This window comes from Trichogramma pretiosum, unplaced genomic scaffold (assembly GCF_000599845.2).
Source record: "Trichogramma pretiosum strain Unisexual culture from Peru unplaced genomic scaffold, Tpre_2.0 scaffold27, whole genome shotgun sequence".
NCBI lineage: Eukaryota > Metazoa > Arthropoda > Insecta > Hymenoptera > Trichogrammatidae > Trichogramma > Trichogramma pretiosum.
In genome coordinates this window covers 1,204,548-1,226,462 of record NW_019641694.1, presented here as the reverse complement: position 1 = coordinate 1,226,462, position 21,915 = coordinate 1,204,548, and the positions used below count along the sequence as shown (strand labels likewise).

Here is a 21,915-nt window from a genome sequence, read left to right as displayed (position 1 = left end):
GACAGAGCGAGACTAGAATAGCAAACGGGGTCAACGCTTTTTCTCTCTTGTTTTTTTCAAACCACCTTCCACCGTGTAAAGTTGACTTTAAGTAGTCATTGAAAAGTGCTAAAGAACTCGGTTGCGATCCGATCCTGCATTACCTTTTGCAGCGCGAAGATTTTTCCTTCGCCGTCGCGTGCGCTTTCATTTCACGAGCGTAAGCGCGACGCTATAAATATTGCAATTTTTAGTCCTTTTAATCATTAAAATTTCATCGCGCGCGTCGCGTTCGTCGCGAAAAAAGTCCACTGCTTAAATGTATACGCGATGATGTAGCGTCGTCGTGCGCACACACGCACACACTCACACATAGCATGAGTTATTTAACTTTAACATTGCTCGGGTTCGCGAGCCTCGCCCGAACTTCGGAACTTAGCATAAATGAATTATTGCCAACGAGTGAAAACTTCTCTCTGTCTGGCATCGCAGTGTACAGCAGAGTACTATGCTCTGGACATTAAAATTGCTAATTTTAGACTGCTATACTAATCTTTTACCTGTATACTTTGCGATATGAATTTACACAACAAGGCTCTCATTCCTTATTTTTGATCCGCGAATTTTTTGCATGGCAAAAATAAATAAGCGCACAAAAGTTTTTAAGTGTGACAAATCACATTCTATTGGCGCAAGAATTTCTTTAGTTAATCGCTCACATTCGTACGGAACAGGAAAAAAAATTCACCGAGTAGACAGAAATTCGTCAAATTGCAGAACACGCGAGCACTTGAGCGTGTTGAATATCGCTACTACCAAGTTCACATTTCGCTAGTGCAAGGTTTTCAAATACGATTCCGAAATTCCTTGAACCATAATTTTTTTCGTACTTTCAAAGGAATCGCTAGTTGCGAGCTTCACTCATTATCAGAGAGAAAAACAAGATTCCACCAAAGGAAATTTCCGGGTTTTTCACCGAAGCTGTGAGACAGCTAGTTACGTCTTTGTCCGGGTTGAGAAGATTGCATGCAAAGCATTTTCGGTCCTTGTTGTTCTGTTTACGTCGTTATTATTGCGCTTGCATCAAGAAGCAGAAAATTGATGAACATTGAAAACAACGATGGGTAGATCGTTGATCAGGAAAGTATACTCGGCAACAGATGATTTTTTTCTAAGCCAGAAAAAATTGATATAATTGTATGAACGAGTGAATGAGATGGCGCGAGAAAATTGATCGTGTATCCTCCGATCATAGAGAAGCGCATTTGCAGGCCATTGCGCTTCGAAGAGTACGTTGTTGACACCAATTTAGCCGAAGGGTAATACATGCAGATGATGCGTACTTGCTTGACACATTTAATGAGTAGGAGAAGTGAGCTCTAACGCGCAGAATTATTCATTTTTCGTCTATACACAATGGCACGCGCATATCGACTATTATTAAATCCGAGTCAATTGTAGAGCCCGAGGCAAGCGAGCTCTCGTGCGTTACGGAAATCATATAAATCTGCCCGAAATAGATTTTAACGCATTGCGTGCGCGTCGACGTTTTTCTATAGAATTTCCATTTATACACTCGACGCGTACGTGTAGTTGACTGCCGCTTCTATAGAGCTCGAGCAAAACAGGCAACAGCTCGTTAGTGCGCGCGCGGCCAGACTCGCTCGCTTTGCACTCGCGATATCGCCGAGTCCCTCTTTTTGGCTATGCTCGAGAGTGCGTGCGATATGTGAATCATCGACCGGCCGTGTCAGAGCGCCTGCGTAGGTGGGATAGCAGCTATTGTTTTCCACCGACGATCCACCGGAGTAGCCTTTCAAATCCACTATCAATGAGCCTAGCAACTAGCTGTTTGCATCGGGCTCCTTTCTCTGCAAACCTCGCAGCAAACTACGCTACTTATTACTTGGATTGAAAACTTACATATTTTCTCTCTGGCTCTTTCGATCTCGACGACGGCAGCAGCGACGCGATCGCAACTTTGTTAATTTTTACTCGAGTCCTCTGCTGCTTCGCCTGATCGTATTACGTATATAATTAGAGGGAAAAAGTTACCGCGAGCGCTTCGCTCGACGCAGTGAGAACGTCTAGAGAAAAAAGTTTATTGCACGAAGGCTAGAATAAAATATCATACTTGCAAAAGTTAAAAATACCTGCAGAGAGTAAAAACTTGCTCGCGCACTCAATCCAATAAATATTGAATTTATCTTCTTTCTTTTTATCTCGTAATAAGCTGTCATAATTAATCATCTTGCAAAATCATTCATTTTGACGGCAATTCGGCTCTGGATTATTAAAATGCTTCGCCGCTGTTGCTTTTTGCGCGCGAGCTTACAAAAAAAAAAGGAAGAGTGTACGCACGTTCGAGTGTGTCGCTTGACAAATTTCCGAGCTTTCTAGCGGCTCGTGCTGTGCCGCGGGTGTATGTGTTTTCATGGCCGCGTGACTCGCGATTTATGGTACTAATAAATTTTTGCCAACTCGGCCTTTGGTCCTTTTCGTACACGTTTAGCTGGTCGTCGGCTTGTTTCTACGCTACGCGTATACTACCTTCATGATGTAACGATCCTTACCACGCGTGAGTACATACTACCTTTTTTGAAGCTCGTTTCGCCTGAAAAGCGTAAACGCGTAATAAACCAATATTTAACTCGAATAGAAACATAATTCGAGAGGTTAAGCTTCACTTTTTACGATACACCTGGCATAGACGTAGATAAAAAGCTGCCAGTGCTACTAGTGCTGCAGTGATATACAGATGACTAGGACGACGAGTCAATCTGGCTTCATTTTTCTGATCTAATTTCAGCGAGTGCGTTAAGCGCGAGACTAGCCGTAGTGTATGCGTCAGCTTCGTCGTCGCTATATTATAACAGCGCACACGTGCGGCAAACTCGACAGCTCGTGTCGCGTCGCACTCGTGCATCAGGACAAAAAAAAGCAAAAAGCTTATTCGATAATTCGATCGAGTCGCGCAGCTGTGCTCGTGCTCCAGTTACGTATACTGTCCCGCCCATGCATTTTTCGGAAAATTCGACATTCGTAATTGACTGGCAAAGCAGAAAAACGTTATCCATCTCCCTCTTTTTTTCTCCCAAGAGCAGCAGTAGCAACAGTAGCAGCAGCAGCACACTGGAACACATTATACGCGTATAAAGTATACGTATACACGATGTAGTCGTGTGCTCCATATACGGAGCCGGTGCGTCGCGCGCGAGTGACATTGTTCGTGGGAGAGTGCACATCGGAACAACAGCGAGAGAAAAAGCGCCAGTGTTTGCGTGTAGCGTTGTATTTATGCACACGCGGTGGCGGCTGCTGTTGCTTCAGCTCGTCCGCTATGATTATTCCATGGAAAAGTGGAACGAACGGAGCGCGACGCGCTTTTCACACAAGAGGGTTGTGAATGCGGCCACGAGCCTCGCTCAATGGCTTTTCATATCCGAAGCATTTTTCAAGTACAAATATATATCAAGTACAAATGTATCCGGAGCACGAGTGATTACCCAGGCTAATGATCGTTTCTCGCGAGAAAATTACTACGCTTGTAACACTCGTGGCCAATAGCACAGAAAATTCATCGAAAGTGAGAGAGATGCTGCGTAATTCTCTTTCAACATAAACAAATTACACGAGTTTACCCCTCGAGCTCTGCGTAGACGTTCGAATGTACTGCTGCTTTCGACTTGACTGGCGATTCGTCAAAGGACGCGTGGGAAATGCACTGCTCTGCACTTATTGTGCGCGCACGCAATCGTGTTACACGTACGCACAAAAGATGACTAAGATCATGAGCCGAAGATTTTTTCCAAACTATTCCTTTGCATAAGACTTGCAATGATCGGCCCAAAAAGCACCACGATGCATCGTGTTCTGCACATGAATAAGGAAAAAAGGCTTATAGACGCTTTCGATACTCTGCCACATAGTTTGGGCAGAGATTTTCTAAGAAGGAAATAGTTGGTCGGTTTTTGAGCTGGCTGCTGCTGCGCTCGGAAAGATATCTCTGTGTGACGAAAAGTAATTAGCAACGTATTTTACGCGCTTGGAATTACGTGGAAAAGATGCTTTCCACATTTTTTTTTTTTTTTGGTCACGCGTCAAAATGAAAAATACGCATTAATCAGTCGTTCCTGGAGTATACTTTACAGGGTACGTCAATCCAACAAGAATTCTGATACTGCTGGCCGAATGAAACGTTGGAATTTCTTGGACAGGAGCATAAGCGTCGTAGCTTCTCACCGGCCGTGTGCCCGAGTAAAATGCAGGAAAACGAGTTGAATTCCCTCATCACCTCGGGGCCATTAATCCTCTTTGAAAAAATAAAGGACAGTTTATTTTGCTTTTTATCCGCACGGAGGCGCGCGTGGAGACAAAGACACGTAGCCGACTTTGTTTCTTGGCTTTTAGCTCGAGTTCGGCCGAGCTCGTTCGGTGGTTCTCTCTCTCTCTCTCTCTCTCTCTCTCATTCTCTGCTGCGCTCGCGGCTCGGCGCGTGATCGATCCGAGCAGAGGTGTACACCGGGTCAGATTGCAAAAATAGACGTTTGCTCGAGCTGCATGTAGCTAACCGTTTGCGGGCGTATATATATAAGCTGCGCCAGCAGGCCAGCAAACAGCTCGCTACTGCAACTTTACCGGGGAATTCGAGTCACGAAGCACAGCTCCGTGTGTTTTATGCCCCTCCTCTCGGCGATCCCTTCTCCCTTAAGCATACATGCGCTTCGCATCGTGCATTTTCAATGTTGTTACTTTATCCTCGCGTCTCACTTATCCGCACGAATTAATTACTCGACGAAAGAAAGACGAGAAAGAGGCGAGGGAGGAGCGAATTTTCGGAAAATGTCGATCGGCGCGATTGCTCGCGGCAAGTCGCACTTTTGCTGCCGTGATGGATCGCAGCGAGGCCTATATCAATTACGTTCGCTGGCTCCCGAGAGACAACTGCAGCAGAGCGTTTTATTATAAATCGATTTGGCAAAATTGTCAGCTCGTCTTTTGCAGTTTCGCTCTTGATTCAATTATTTTTATGATTATTATATTCGACTAAAGGGCGCTCTAGAAGAGAATGCAGAGTTGGGTAAAATGAACCATTAAGCCGTCGCGGTATCGCGATAATTCCATGATGGATCCGGGCTCCTCTTATAAGCGCGACTATTTATAAAATTGAATTTTCTTTCTAGCTTGAAACCATATGCCATGTACCCCTACGTACCGCTGCGACTAGTATGCACATGGCATTCTTCTTCGCTGTAATAATACGTTAGGAAATTGAAATCGATTTAAAGTCGGCGCTACTGCGGATGAGGTGAACTGATATAGTTTCAAATTTGACTTTCAATTGTTAACTTGCTGAAATTCATCCTACTCGGCTCATCAATTTGGCGATGCCTCATAAAATACATTATTAAAAGTCAACTATGCCGAGCTTTGTATAAAGTTTAGACAAGAATCGACGACAGTGCTGCTGCTGCTGCATTCATTCCACAACGCATTTTTTCACTCTCTATTTCTTTTTCGCTCTCTTATTTTCACAATAGTGGCTTTCTTAAAGAAGAGTTTGCTCGAGAAATAGTTTGCCTCTATCTTCTTCCGCTTTTTTTTGCTCACGTTCCACCTGTACCAGAATTCCCTGGCATATTTGCATTTTACGTTGGTAGAAAAACTTTTCTTTGCCATGCGCGCTGCCTCTATATTTCGCCAGCTCTCTCTCTCTCTCTCTCTCTACATCGAGCTTTCGACTATTGTGTCGAAAGACGCTGGAAGAATTTTGATATGTAAAATGCTCTCTCTCTCTCTCTCTCTCAAGTTTTTAAAGAGAGAAAAAAAAGAGGAGGAAAAAGCGTCCAAGACACGCGCGCCGCCTTGCGGTGAGTGACGATCTGAACTACTGACCGCAGATCGTTCAAGCCGTACAATGAAAGACTACCTATATACGTCTCTCTCCATTCCGATTCAATCCATCTTAGTCTCGTTTTTCTTTTCAACGCCGATCGTGCGTACACTGCCTCGATATCTGCATGCACACCGCAAGGTTTCTTTTCAGCGTGAACCAAGTGAGATCAACATTCTTAGCCTCGAATTTACATCGTGGCGACGCTTTGCCTGCTGCATGTGTGTTCTCGATCGTTGCAATTACCGAACCATCGATATCGCCGTCAACGAAAATCAAATATAGTCGGCGAAACGCATGGCGCGCAATTATTTCATTATTATCGTGTCCGGGCCGAGGACCTACGGAAGTTGACTGCATATAAATTGCAATGATTATGTCAATATGTGCCGAGTACGATGGCGTCGATGCATCTCATTTAAAAGTCATTCGTTGCGCAAATAAATACTCAAAGTTTTTTTTGTTCTTTCTCTCAACGATCGAATAGTTCGATGCCCTTTGCCTCGTACGGATCACTAAAGCAAATATAAATGTTGGTTTACCTTGAAAACAAGTGCGCCCGCTGGATGCTGCTCGTCCATCGTATTGAATGAAAACAATATCCTCTTATTGAGAGTTTAAAACGCCCAGCATTTTCCAAAGCATTTCATTTCTCCTGGTAATGGCGGCCCAGAGAGTTTACAGGCAAAAAATAAGTAGTATACGCGCGACCGCCTCGAGGCCCCGCTGATAAATGCCGGAGATAAGCCTAATCATCTTATCCGGTGCTTTTATAATGCGGAGAAAAGTACATTCATTCGTAGGTAGTATTCATGCACGCACACACGTACACTTGTACAGTCGTGCACCTTTATGTGTACTTAAAATCTATCTTATCAGTGAATACACTCTCTGCTTCACTACTCCTCTCTATAACACTTGCAATGAATATTTATCCAGGCGACGACGTCTTCTCTTATTACTTTCTGGCGCGACTCTTTTTATTTTGTTTTTTTTTTTATCGTCGTCGTGCTGTAGATTTGGATTTTTTCCTTCGCTTTTATTAAAACGAAGATGTCTCGGTAAAAAAATTACGCTTTGACGTCGACTCTAATTTTATCTTGTCTGTAAAAAAATTGGATTAATTGCGAAGGGACGATATACTCAATTTGGGTAATCGATCATTGAAATATGGATGCAAATGAGAATAGTCAAGGTAATACGTCACGATTCATGCATAATATCTTCGTGTCATGCAGAGCTAAAAAGTTATCTCAAAATTCTCGATTCGCTCGGGCAAACTTTACGTAATTATCGTAGAAACACATCGAATTAATTCGCGTTTTAAAAGCCATCGAGGCGCAAATACATAACGGCGGCAGGGCGCAACTCCGAAGGTATTGTTTAAAAAATTTGCGAATTGGATTAAAAGCAGGGCATTGTGCGTGTGCATCGCGTTATCAAATAATAATCTACACGCGCATACAAGCAAAACGAGCGTAGCAATGGGTACGTTTAATACGCTCTTACATGGAATCACTGGTAATTTTAACGAGATTTGTTTGCAAAAAATAAAAATAAATGATGTAATGAGATTTTAGTCTCTCTACTGCGACGAGCTCAGCAGCTGGAGCGTATATTTTGCATAATAAGTCGTCGTTGCTGGCGTCAAAACTGATGATATTCTCTTCTGTACAGGATAATCGATTGAATCAGCGCCACTGCGTTGTCGCGTGGAAGTAGATGTTTTTAAAAAGCGTTCACACCGTATCCTGACATCATCTGCATACCGAACTGCATATCGTTTGAAAATTTTCACTCTGTCGTCGTTGAGCGGGTGCGAATCATCATCGCTTGGCTCGTAGTCGTCGCTCATTGGCGAGGCTGAAATTTGCATGTACTCGTACGGCTGCGTAGTTTTAATTGCGCTCGCACGCTGCTGCCTTTTATACATTTATTTATCAAAAGGGCCGCTCACGGGTACTAGCTGCTTCGGTCATTGCAAAATTTATATCGACGTTCGTCAGGGTTGCCGTTTTAACGACCGCACACACTTACTCGCGGGCGCGCGCCTGCACGAACAATTCTAATTTATTAGTTATAAAGTGGAAAAAGCTGCAGCGGCGCGTTGCGTGCTCGCCGCGTTCCGTTGTCGTATAGTCGAGTACATTTTTCTCCTCCGTTTCCTTTGATAAAGTTTGCGAGCTGCTGCGAAAGTGCCGAGGCGTTTTACAGAGCCTCGAGCTGTACTCGAGAAACGAGTAAACGAAGTATTATTCGCGAATTCCAAGGCTCGACGTGCGGATTTAAGAATTTTGTATGATACGCTCGCATGACACATTCGATTCACGTAGCAGAGCGAAGGAGGGCGAGGGAGGGCGAGAAAGAGCGAGCTAAGCCGTGCATTGTACGACGTGGCACAACAAATAATCTCCGATAGCCGGGGAATAAAACTCGCGCCCAGGACGAACGAGCGGCAGTGCTTTGACAGCTCCGCAAAATCTTTTCCTCGCTCGGCGTATCGCACATCCGTCTAATTGCGTGGCAAAACAAGGTAAAAGCAGACGATTTTAGCCCTACTATTTTAGCTCGACTGTATAGGTATACATACGCGTAGCATCGAAGACGCCCACGCGAGCGCCGAGGGCCCAACACACGCGAGAGGTCTTGACCTCTTAACGATCGTTTGTTACGGCGCGCGATTGCATTGAAGCCTCGCTCGCATGTAGCTGCATTGTGTGCGTAACTTTTTTCGAAGGAGCATTTTTTTCCGCTTTTATTATACGCTGGGAAACGAGGAAAAAAATATTCGATATAAATTGTACACACGTTTTATAATATCATATATACTTGCAGCGAAGCGATTCTTTTGTGTACGTTCGATATATAACCAAACAATGGGTTGAAATCGATTCTCGACTGTTATGATTTTTTATTATTTTTCATCGACACAATTCGCTACGGGCTTCCGGCTGTCTTCCTCTCGCAATTTTACAAAAAAAAAGGGCAGCGACAACAACGACAACGACGACTACAAACAATCTTGGCTATTTTCACTTTGCCAGCATTAATTACTCCGAACGGAGCGTTATCGTTGAACGAGAGATCTCCTCTGCTGCTGAGTGCGATCAAACAGAAAGGTCGAGCGCGTCGGTAATGGCACGTCGATGCTTTCCCGAGCTACGAGCCGTGTATCGATAAGTGTAATTTATAATATGTGAGCCTACTGCAGGCTCGATCAAAGTTCAGCGATGTAAGCAGCAGCCCCAGCTTGTGCACCTGCGCTCCGCATTACTCAGTTCATCGCCTTAGACGACGGCGGCGGCGGCGAGCTGCTGGCCCGAGATAATGTAATTGACTGCTAGCATGAAAAATGCCTTCGTCCTGCGCGCCATTGTGCAACTTATCGATGATGTTTTATAAAAGCTCGTGCGAGCGCGCGGCTCACGCGAGGCACGCATCGCGACGCCGACTCGACCGAACTTGGGGTCATCGAACCCGAAGCAGCCGCAGCCCCGCGTAACTATATCACTCCCTCGAGTGATTGCCATTTTAGAAGAAACATTCCGTCCGATTGATACGTGCACTTTTGAATGTACGTGCAGGCCTATCAGCCCCCCACGATACGACGAAGAAAAGCTCCCCCTCGATTCCCAATACCTATCTCGATACGAAAATGACTATTCGATTTTCAATAGCAATTTCTGTGCGAGAAGAAACATGAACTCGCACTGGCCTGCTCTTATACAATCGCGGCTGGAAAAAAGTGGCAAGAAAATCGTGCGGGTCGATAATCTTCGCGGCGTTGCTCGTTTACCACTATCGCTGTAATTACACTCTAATTGTTTGCCGCTTGCTACTTGCCAAACGGTTTCTAATCATTCGCCTATGCGAGCGAGTGAATATTTACCCCCGTGCGTTACGGATATTCCCGCGTGAAACAAAAGTATATTTCTTCGTACTTTTGTTTTTTCACTATAGCCACAACCCGAGGAAATAGAATTACTTGAGACGCTATTCACTGGAGGGGCTTTTTTAGTTTCTTAACCATCCGATCGATTTTCTCTCTTTCCCGCTTCCATCGTCATTGACGATAAGATTCTTAAGTTTGCCTTTGTTTTTTCCTGGGCTTAATTAGGCTAGTTTTCCGCTCTACAACAGTTGATCGTCTAAAGAAGGATCGTTGAGTTTCTATTTATTCAAGTACGCCCACATAGGCATTCATTTTCGAGCGAGTTACATTTCGCACTTGAGGCTAATTGTTTTTCCTCCGAATTAAAAAGCACACTCGAGCTTCAACAGATTTTTCTTCTATTGTATGCTTCGGGATTTTCGATATAAACCTAACTTTAATTTAATTTATAACGCTGCCTCCTAATTTTTCTTTGCAGTAACACCAATTCAAATTACTAAAAATAATAATTATTCACTCGAAATGTTTCGCAACATTGAATTGTCCATTGTTTCGAAGCGACAAAATTTCTACGCTCATCAATCTCGAACTTTTTCCATCTGTGTATCAGCATAGACAAAGACTAATAGTGCGCAGAAAATAAAGACAATGAAAGGCAGAGCATCGCCCAACATATGTTTCATTACGTCAAAAAAGCACCCCTGTATGACTGCCGCCAACTGAGAGTTTCTATGTGTGTAGAACTGAACACGCAAGTCTATATAATACAGTCGAGCTTCAGTGAAGCAACAATTGCGTAGTTAAATTACACTTATTTCTACCAACAACGACGTTCCCTTTTTTTTTTTTTTTATTTAAAAAATGCGTAAATTCTAGATGTGAATAGAATCACAGCTGTTTTATTCATTCAATTTGTACTATTCTATTCAATGAAATTTCGTCAAAATTTTAATACCTAGAAAAATCAATTCTCCTAGCAGATGTCGAGTAAAATTAGACAACGAAGCAATGAAAATGGATAATTCAACTGCGTTCATCTAATTGAGTATTTAACTGTTCATAAACCTTACTCGATATGAAGATTCATTTCTTAATAAATTAATAATAAAAATAACAGCTGTCAATCACAGACGATAGTTTCTTCGCCAATTTTATAGACGCGAGCTTTACTGCTTCAGCTCGAGCATTGATTTTCACAATATTATATGCATTTCGCGTAATGAGATTTATAAAAATAATAATAATAATAATGAAAATGTATAGAAAATATTCGACTCATGGTGTAATTGACATAGATCGTCTATTTGCATTGGTTTTCCTGGAATAGGCGAGTGCCATGCTTTTAGGGCAAAAAATTAACGTGAAACGTTATGCACGACAACAATGTAGGCAGCTATTTTCCGGGGACAGAGGCTCGACGCTCGCATTTTATTTGGAAGCTACACGTATCGCAGACTAAAAATGCTTTTCCTAAGCCAACTGCGTTCCCTGCGCATATGTTTTTGTGTCCCTTGCCTTTAATACTTGCCAGTGTAGAATTTATTGCCGTACACTTCTAATTTTGTAGAAAGGCGCTCGTGCTTATCCGTTTACACAATGTACAGCGAAAAGAGATAAGCTCGTAATTTATGGCGGAAAAAGTGCTTTTTCGAATTCCCCAGGCAAATGCAAAAGTTGACGTAGCTCGGTCAATCTGTATCGCAAAATGGCACTGGACTCGTGTCAACTTGTTGCCTCATGCCTACGATTTATTTCATAAACGAATTGGCAAACATCTGGATTGAATCAAAAATCTCTAAATGCAGGCTAAAAAAGTATTCATTACAGAGTCGAAAAACTGGCTTTTGCATTCGATTTCGATTATATTTAATATCGATCAATTTCAAGCTGTTTCCTGGAAACGATCGACTTTCGAACTGCAGCAGCCCATTAAATAGATATCAGTAGAAAATCCATTGGAGTCGTCGGCGAATCCTTAAGCAGTAGCCCGCCATTCATCCTAATACATGGCGGGGCCCGTCCAGAAATAAAGCTCTTTTTTCCATTTCGCGAGCAGCTCTCTTTTTTAGTGAAAGAGCTTCCTTACATGCACGGATCGAGCTTTTTCTTCCTTTTGCGGAGAAAAGCGAGCTTTTCTCCCTTTTCATCCTGACTCGAAGCCCGTAAATTTAGCTGCTTCTATAAAGGTGTACCGGGCTCTGTGTACTTTTAGCGCCCATCAAGCCAGTGAACTTTGGTCGGTCAAAGGATAGGAGCAGCGTTCCACTAGTTCCAAAGGCGCGCGCATGCGGATATCGACTGCTCATTGCCGCCAGCCGTCACCGACAACAATCGCGCGAATCAAATCTTTGCATAGAACTCCGCAGCGTACTCGTTTCAGATTGAAATTATTCAATACTTGAATACGATTTCATAGATTTAATGCACGTTCGAGCGATCTCACAGTTCACATGGGCAATTACAGCGTTACATATTTCGAATGACTTTGTCGCTGGCTGGCATTTTTACCTATATATTTATGTAAATTGATATGACTATGACTAGCCCTGCACTGCACCGCAGAACTGTATTCTGTGTTATGTTTGCACGCAGGTATACGCATGTACGGAGCAGAGCATATTTGTGCAAGTCCGTAAATATCGGGCATTTGCCAATCAAGCTGTTACCTTCTGTGCATATACCTACGTGCATGTGCATGTGCACGCGTCGCTTCGAGCTATCGAAGCGTACGCGAGTATCGATCACGCATCCGTGTATATGTGCGCCTACAAGATCCGAACACTGAACTGGCCAGATCGATCGTAAGCTTCTATAACTCTTGGATAATTTCGAATCTTAATGCTTAATAATTTCGTCTTTTGCTAGCGGCTAAAAGTATCCAACTCTGATGCGCATTGCAAATGTACAAGTGCGCGTGGTTTATTTTTTACCGCTTATCAATCGAAAAAAAAGACAAAAAGACTTGACCGATGACGAGCTGCACTTATCGATGAAACAAAGCATGGCTCGCGAAGCTGAAAAGATTATGCATTACGACAAAAAAAATAAAATAAAGGGTTACGGCAGACTTTATCGCGAGCTCCAGTCGATAAATCTATATCAAATTAAACTCGACTTATGTATACAAGCCCATATAGTTACTAGTTTTAACAAGGTTCGTTTGTTAGAAAGCTCTCGAGTGCGCTAATTGCTCCCGCTGCCTCCAATCGTTGGAGTCGCGACGAATTATGCCTAAGAAAATTCATTTATCCATATAATCGAGAATGAGAAGAAAATATTGCAACGACGACTCGTCGAGTGCATCGTGATTGAGACAAACGAGCTGCTGCAGGGAGAGAAAAATTAAAATGATAAATGCTGGTGTGGGGCTAAAAAAAGTTTTTGTTTCGCCTGTACAGAGCGAGATTTATTCGTCGCGTGCTTTCGATCGATTAATTTTCTCGATCGCGTCCAGCGCAATGATGTACTTGCCATGCACGATATAAAACGGCCTACATTCGGAATGTCTTTCGCGCGTTTAACGCAGTTAGTAAAAGCAAAAAATACCTGCTGGGAAGAATTAGCATAAGCTCTTTCGTTAAAACACACACACGCACAGACAAACATAGACCTACTGTGTGCCCTGCTGACGTCGTCTACTTTACTACTTCTTCTCCTCCTCCTCCTCCTCCTCCTCTTTTAGTTAAAGTTGAAAAAAAGTACATAGAAAAAAAATGTTGTACACATAAAACAACTCGCGCGAAAAGTCTGTTGCGAAAGAGGAAAAAAAAGGAAGAAAATTCTTTGCTCTACGGTAGCAGTATCAGCAACAGCAGCAGCCGACAGTGAGCAGAGAAAGAGGTTAAAACGGCTCTCGCGACCGTTAATGCTCGTGTTTGTACATGTGTGCGTCTCGAGAGATGAGATGAAATGGAGAAGAAAAGAAAGAAGAAGCTGCAGTTGCAGGAAAAGAAGTGAAGTGTGAAGGTTGAGAAAGAAAGAGAGAGAGAGAGAAAGATAGCAACGTATGAGAGCGACTTTCTGTTTATCGTTCTGCGAATAGCGTAAGCATATAGCAACTGCGACTCTCGAACAACAATGTCGTCGTTTCTCTTTTCTCGCAGCGAATATGTGTTATACTGTGCTCGGGATGAAAAATTTTATTTCACGTCTTGTCGGGCCGACCGCAGTCGCAGCGCACGGAAAAAAGGGATCGATCTTTTTGCGCCGGCGAGGAAAATGCTTTTTTTCCACGTAGCTTTAAAAAAGGATCCGACTCGCGTTCGTCTGCGTGCTCATTTTATTTAGCGAGGTTTTTTAAATCCATCGAGAATTTCCCATCCGTTCTGTCTGTATAATGCGGCGGCGCGAGGCTAGAAAAGCTCGCTCAGCTCCTTTTTTCCGCAACTGAAAAAAATTTCAGCCGAGCGCCCCTGGTCGATTTATGATAAGTAAATGTCGCTCGGCATCGCAGCAGAGAGTGCAGGATTGACAAACCAAGAGGGACAGGCCGATAGAAATTTCTAATATGCTAATTTAAAAATCGGCGGAGCGCTTGTTCTGAATCGTTCAGCGTTTATATGAATCAGTGGCTCATTACTTTTTTTTCTCTCCGTCTCTCGCTCCCTTTTTCGTTGCCGCGCGCGCTTTATCGTGCTGCTGACGCAGCTTTATTATATTGCACTTTTGTATCGTGCGCTGTACACTGTATTATATACATACATATATATTAGCACGATAATCTTTCATTAGTGCAGCGGAGCTCTGTGTGCAGCCCTGGAAATTGTGATATTAAAACGTCAGCATCGCTCATGTACGTTTGAATTTTTCATTCCGAGCTTTTTTTCTCGATTGAACGAAAAAACCCGTGCTAATGATACACTTTGTAATTGTTTCGATTATAACATCGATCGATTTTACGTCCGTACTTAATTCGTCGTATGTTCGAGCTCGGGTTTTTGTTGCTCGAAATTTATTCTTGCACTCGTGTGAGCTGTATATAAACATATTCGATTGATAAGAAACAGAACTCAAGACCAATATATCATCTTCGCGTCGCCGTCGTCGTGTTCGTTCGAACTCTCGAAAGAAAGAAATGGCAAGATCGGGTATATATACACATACGCAAGGCAATACATGTGCTCTTTGTCGATTGCTCGTGATACATTGTTCAAAGATGCGCATGTGTGATACACGAGCTATAAGTGATGAGCAATACAAAAGTCCAATGATTTTTCAATCTCGAGGTGACTGCTTTACACATATATGTTCAAAGTAACAAAGCGTAGCAATTAAAACTTCTTGCGGATAACTTTGGTGTATAATGGGGGAGTGCAAGATGCCGCGCGCTCGGCATTGAAACATATCGTCTGGGAAGGCGAATGTGCATTGCGGCATCGTCCATTCTCCATTTTGCATTTTCCATTGGTGCGCTGTATGTGTATGTGTGTGTGTGTGTGCCGGGTATTCGTGTACTTTAGGTATTGCTGGCATTATTGCTAGGCGCGTTCCTTGCCACCGAGCTATTCGGAATTGTCCCTCTCTCACTCCCTCTCTGTGCACTCACGCATACACGTACGTGCAAGAGGGTGTGGATAACACGTCTGCGGTGAATATGTATAAGGGGCTTTACGCGATTAGCGAGGGACTTTTGAGACTGTTGCTGCTGGCAACAAAAGTTTTTTCAACGAGAAAATATCTCTCCACTCGTACGTATTCCAGAGCGCGAAGCAGCCCGCGATGATTAAAATCTGACTCAAGTACACGTATTATCGCTATCCGTTGGAGTAAATCTCGAGAGAACGTCTGCGACGAGGGCTAGCTTGCACGACATTGTTACACTCGAACGTTAAATGCAAAAATCCTGCTAAGATGAGCTACATTGGCAGCGGGTAGACCAGCTGTTTCGCGTACACGTCAATGACCTCGACACACGCGTCGGCCGAGCTTGCGCTGCTGTCAATTTCTGTACGCGTGTATTTTTTGTCCAGCGTATCGCTGGCGCGAGTACATAAAAACACCAACGAAAAAGTTCGTACACACGTTGTAGCGTCGCACTGTCAAAGCGTGTACACTGATTCAACGAGTAAAAAAAAAGCAACGCACGCGCCCGACTGTGTAGTCTCCTCTGGAGAGAGATATGCTATAGTCGGGGTGAACTGGAAACACGTCGAGCTTCGTTATACACACATGTCATGCCCCTGTGTATTATACCTGCGATAATATAATAATAATGGCAGCTGCGTAGGGAGTGACGAGGATGAGCAAACGAGTGCATATTTCCATATGCTCTACTGACTCGACTCGCACACTTGCAGCTCCGCGTCTATTCATCTTTCAACTTTTTCAAGCACTTGCCCCGCTAATACTGGAATTTGGTTATCAACTAATCAATAATACGTTGCGACGGGCGGCTGACCTCGAGGTGGGGAAAAGCAGCAAATCACTTGCCGTCGAATAAATTTACTAAGGGACCACCTTACCTGGTCAACTACTCCCAGAGGGAATATTGGGCCCGACATCAGTACGAACTAGCTGTGGACCCGCTGACTCACGGTTGAACTCTGGCTGAAATCCGCGAAAATACCCACTTCAAAATGCCCAGCGAACGAACATTTACGTTAAGTCTCTCTCTCTCTCTGCGTGCCGAATCGTTGTTGCTCGCTGCCGCTGCTTATACCGCCGCGCAGACCTGCAAGTCGTGAAAACACATACATACGCACACTCATGCTCGCGTGCTCTCGCAATGTAGCCGAGATTTTGCGGACCGCTGGCTGCATGCCTTGCGCCCCGTCGCAACGTGTACGAGTCGACCTCAGGTGGGTTCGAGCTTCCACGTGCTTCAATACAGCAATGATTAATCAAGCCAGCCCGCATACATGCATAATATACGTTAGTAAAATTACGCGATGAAATAATTAAATTGGCCTTGTGCGCTGCACGTGGCATGTAAACTAGCAATTCTCGTAGTAGCAAAAGCACAGATTGTTAAAGGCGCTTTGCGTCAACTCACGACCATCTTAAGTGCCAATATTCCCAAATTAAAAAATAATCTTAGCTCCTTTTTCTGTTGCAGCTCGCTAACGAAGTATGCTATGATATAAGAGGATAGTCGTCGAGAGCACCACCACACACAACGATGCGCGCCAAGATGAAGGGAAGCTCGCCAGCTGTAGTGCTGCTGCTGCTGCTGCTGCTGGGCCTGGTCACGGGGCTGAGTCTAGCCGCCAGCTACCAGGAGGACGACCTCGTGTTCGACGACGTCGGCGACGAGTCGGCCTCGCCGACCAGCAGCCAAGCCGAGCAGCTCGAGGAGCGCCAACACGCCAAGGAGCCGAAAAAATGGTTGCGGGTCGAGAAGCTGCTGGGCATGCCCGACATCGCCGCCACCGTGGGAAAGGTCTTCAAGCTGCACGTGCCCAAGCAGGCTTTCTCCGGCAACGTCGATTATTACGAGGTATATACAGGCGCAACAGTTGTTATCAAAATCTATTGTTAACGGCGTTATTACTTGCCACATGCGCACGCACGCACGCATGCAGACGCGTCGACGATTTTTTCCTCTTATATACCGCGTATACATACACGTGTGCGCTCGGCTCGGTCTTACTTTTTCATTTGTAGGGGGAGAAAAAATACGACGCACGCCGACTGGATGCCTGCCAGACGTTGTATACAGAGCCTATAGTCCATTGTCGAGGCACACGACGCGATTTTTCCTTTTTCGCCTTTCTCCTTCCTCCTTCCTGGCTAGCTACTATACCCAAGTACCTACCTTTTTTATACTCGTACTGAATCTTCGCGAGGAGGCAATGAATTCACCTCGCTTAGAGGCTCCGCTTTTACTCAACTTACGCCTTCGAATGACATTTCGTTGCCTAGCGTGTCCATCGAAATTCACGACATTTCGCGAGTCGTACTTTTTATTTCTGCATTAGTTTATAACGCTGGAGCAGGCATTAAATTGAAATTAAATGCAATTTTCGCATGTAAATTGTGTACGAGCCGGAGCAAAGCGACCGGGGGAGGAGAATGGGAGCCTATTGTGCGCTGGCTCTTAACTAGCTGCGCGCGACAATACAAAGCATACATTTCACAAACAGAGCTTGCAGGCGCGCATAAATTCACCGGGCGAGCTCTCGAGAATAATTAGCCCAAACGCATAGAATCCTAAATTATGCTCGATTTTTTTCTTGTCGCACCAGGCACGAGGTGTCAACAATAGAGGTCTGCCGCACTGGCTGCGCTGGGACGAGCCAGCCTCGGCTTTGTACGGCGTGCCGTCGCGACGCGACGTCGGACGCCATCGCGTGACCATCAGGGCGGTCGGCAGCCGCGGCGATTCGGCTCAAGACTCCTTCTACATCCACGTGGTGCCGACCAAAAACGATCACTTCGCCCACAAAGACGGAAAGGTAAGGACGATGGTTGAGGCCTAAGCAGGCATTCGGGATATCATCGCGATCTTTTGACTATTGCAGAAACGCTGCTCCGACGATCAGGACCGGACGCTGCTGACCATTATGCTGGACGCGCAGTACGACAGTTTGAAACCCCAAGCCAAAGTCAATGCAATCGAAAACGTAGCTGGATTTTACGGAGTACCGGCGGTGAGTTCTGCTGCACATCGTACATTTCTTGCCAGTTGTTTTTGCACCTTCGGTTCAACCAAACTTGATCGACTGTAAACGAGATCCAGCCAAACCCTCGGGCATCTCGTTTCAGAGATCACCAGCATTAAACGTCAAGCAGCTCTATTCCTTTTTTTTTGCAAATAAGTTTATACGTACTTGAGACTACAGCTTCATTGTCTGAATTTGTATATATTCTTAAATCAATCAATGTAATATTTACGAAAAATATTTTACTTTTCCTGAAAATGTTTTTAAAAAATCCAAAAACTAACGAGACAAAAGTTATACTTCGCGACAAAGCCAATGAACGCTCGTCTCGCTCTCCTTCGTGTGATTAAACGGTCTAGACTCGAGTCTTAATATAAAGCTGTAAATGTCCTAATTACAAGAATTTTGAATGATACGGGCGTGTGCAGGTGTAGCAGTATAGTACTTCTTCTTGACTCGCAACACGGGTAAGTCGTAGGTGTATACGGCAATTTTAAGGGCGCAAAAAAAAGAGAAACTCGAGTTGATGTGTGTACGTCCTTATACGAGTCTCTCCGTGGTCGTCTCGTTAAACTTGTTTTTTTTTCTTTTCGCTCTACCTATATACACATAAACGAATCGAAATTGAATGTAATACACTTGCTTGCGAGTCGAGAGATTATATGTACTTACGCTTATGGGTGTGTTCTTACATACACACGTACGTACACACTGCTCGCGAAGAAAAAAAATGTAATTAAAAGTCTCGCTTTATGGCACGCTCGTTGCGGCGAGAATTTAAGGATGTCGATGAGAAAATCGCGCAGGAAATTTTTACCCGAGTAAATCTCGAACCAATGAGCTTAAAATAGAATCGAGCCACCGGTTGCAATTTCTATTCACTTCGCAATTTAACTCATTGATTTTCATCTTTTTTTCAGAACTCGCTGACTATTCTTCCGGACGCAGGAAAAGATAGCCCAGTGCCAAGTCGAGGCTCATCGATTGTTCTCTCGGGACCGGGCAGTTCTAAGAGACGGGAAAAATATTCGACTGCTGTGCAGTGGCAGGTAAGATGACTTTGGATGCTTTCGTTCTATTTACGCGCAAAAATATCTTTATGTAAATATAATCCAGTTTACTCCGCGTGACTCTCTCCTCGTCACTCGTGTACAATTGCGGACTTGGTGTAGCTCGCTGCGTTCAGCATGTGCTTGGCTCTTGACAAGCTTTCATTTAAATTCAACGACCTTAATATCTGCGTCAAATGCCAAAGCACGAGGCGAGTAAAACAACTCCCTGCGCCCATATATCTCAGCTATTAATCGTCATTTATTTAGCTGTGTAGCTTTCTTCTATCTCTCGGCATTACTGCATTTATCGAGAGGAAAAATGAAGGTCCCGGTGCTTTTGGCCCCTCGTTTGTGAATGGTTTGTTGATCTGTTGACAGGTCGGTTGCGATGGCCACTTCTGGCCCCACCAGATCGACACGATCAAGCAAATACCCGAGCACGCTCGCGACGGTACGTTGGCCGAAGTCATGGAACTTCCGGTTTACCAGTGGCGCGTGAGGAACGAGGCCGCAGACGCGACCCGCAGTCGGCGTCAGGCTGGCGCGGGCTCCGGCGACGACGTGCTGCCCGACGGCGACGGCAACGAGTACGACGACGAGAACGAGGACGAGTACGACGACGAGGACGCGGATTACAACGAAGGCGTGACCGCAGCGCCGCGCACGGAAAAGCCAATTACCCAGTCCGGCGTCGAGCCTAAGCTCGTTATCGACGAGCACCCGCACAGGCATCATCACGGCGACGAGAATATCGCCGCCATTGGATCGGGTGTTAACGTGAGTCTGATTGCTCCATCTATCCATCTAACTCCTATTCGCTCTCTTTCTCTCCCTCTTTCTCTTTCTCTCTTTCTTTCTCTTTGGACTCTGTTCGTATTCTGATGGATCGAAAAAAAAATTAACTTGCAGCATGAGGATGATTTCATCTGGAGAGGTCCAGAAATAAACAATTCTCTGTTCGATAAAACGAACACGACGAGTTCAGCGTCAGTGACGGTAAGTCAAATTGAACATTTTCTCACTTCGTGCTCATCATTTCGTGATAAATCGATGGCTTATCTAATATTTGTAAAATGACTTTTTTATCTTAACAAGAGGTATTGGTGTAAATTTTTGTAAACATTGTAGATCAGGTTTCTCCTGTTTCCTGATATACATTTTCGCTTTTATTCGATAATTCTCTGATAACATTGCTTAATTAAGTACCCAGTGCACAATATAACAACTTGGGTATCGATGTTGAATGGTTATTGTCTTGTAAAAAATCTTCCTTCGTAAAACCTTGTAAATATTTCAAATTTAATGTAAAAAAACCAGTCAACGATTCTCCCAAAGTACGTAACTAACAATAATTTCTGCCATTCGCCGCATATACTAACCGTTTCACAGACCAACATCGAAAATGAATTACCATCGTCAACAACGACAACGACGACGACGACTACTACCTCTACGAGCACCACCACAACTACTACCACAACGACCACCGAAACGCCCATCATCATGACAACGACCACTGAAAGTCCAGCACCGTCCGAAGCGTCGACGAGCGATACGACCGTGTCGACCGAACCTCCCACCCCTCCAATCATTATGGAAACCTCGAGTAATTCCAACATCATAGACGAAGAAAAAGTAGATGAAGACGAAATAGCCGAAGTCGACGTCGATGAGGAAATAGATGAAGAAATCGAAATACCAGACATGACAATCGAAAGCTCCACGTCTTCCTCTGCGACGACCAATACATCGACTGATACTTTCAGTAAAGTAACAAAGAACGAATTTGTTCCAAGTGAAACACCGCTGATAAATAATAATGAAAATCAAGTTTTTACTGGCCCAACTGTACCTTTGAGCCAAAACAATAGCATCGACTTGTCGGTGAATCTAATCGACGATAACGATTACCAGAACGTGACTGAAACGGAAACTCTACCAGAGTCTACGACTACCGATCAAGAGTCGACCTCTTCCGTACCCGTTTCGAGTGTCGAATTCACATATGGACCAACTAGCGTTACTAATAGCACCAGCAATGTTAGCGAGGAAGACATCAGCACAACAATTTCTGTACAATTCACACCGGTGGAGGTAATTCATGATCACGAGAATAGGAAGACAAAACAAAAGAAAATTTCCACATCAATCATTACTCATATAGGCGATACGCTTTTTGTGCTGCAGATTTTTTCGCGTTATTGTATATTTGTTAAGTTTGATCATTTGTGTGAGTTTTTTATTAGTAATTTCTTTGGTTTTGTTTGTATAGAAAAAGCATGATATTTTTCTATGTGTTGGACAAAAAATCAAAGATGTAATCTTGAGACAATTTTTTATTTTCCATTTATCATATTGGCGTATGATTAACTCGAAATGCACATTATCATTAAAAATTTGCTTTCATACACGCACACGCAAAAAATATTGGCAAGCACACTTTTGCGTTTTCCTTTTTGCACAACCTCATTCAAGTTTACCTTCATGCATCTTTCACAT

At 44.0% G+C, this 21,915-nt stretch overlaps 1 protein-coding gene across 4 annotated transcripts in view; it reads left to right on the top strand.

Annotated features, from left to right (window-relative positions):
- Positions 1-21,915, top strand: part of LOC106648064 (dystroglycan-like) — a 49,707-nt gene that overhangs the window by 23,531 nt on the left and 4,261 nt on the right. For 3 of the 4 annotated variants that reach the window (XM_014364725.2, XM_014364726.2, XM_023461934.1), the window contains exons 2-8: positions 16,819-17,199; positions 17,948-18,157; positions 18,224-18,352; positions 19,285-19,413; positions 19,795-20,193; positions 20,326-20,412; positions 20,806-21,510. In XM_014364725.2, coding sequence (XP_014220211.1) covers positions 16,882-17,199; positions 17,948-18,157; positions 18,224-18,352; positions 19,285-19,413; positions 19,795-20,193; positions 20,326-20,412; positions 20,806-21,510 — 1,977 coding nt within the window. In that variant the 5' untranslated portion in view covers positions 16,819-16,881. The remainder of the gene's footprint in view (positions 1-16,818; positions 17,200-17,947; positions 18,158-18,223; positions 18,353-19,284; positions 19,414-19,794; positions 20,194-20,325; positions 20,413-20,805; positions 21,511-21,915) is intronic. The other variant, XM_014364727.2, reaches the window with a different exon arrangement.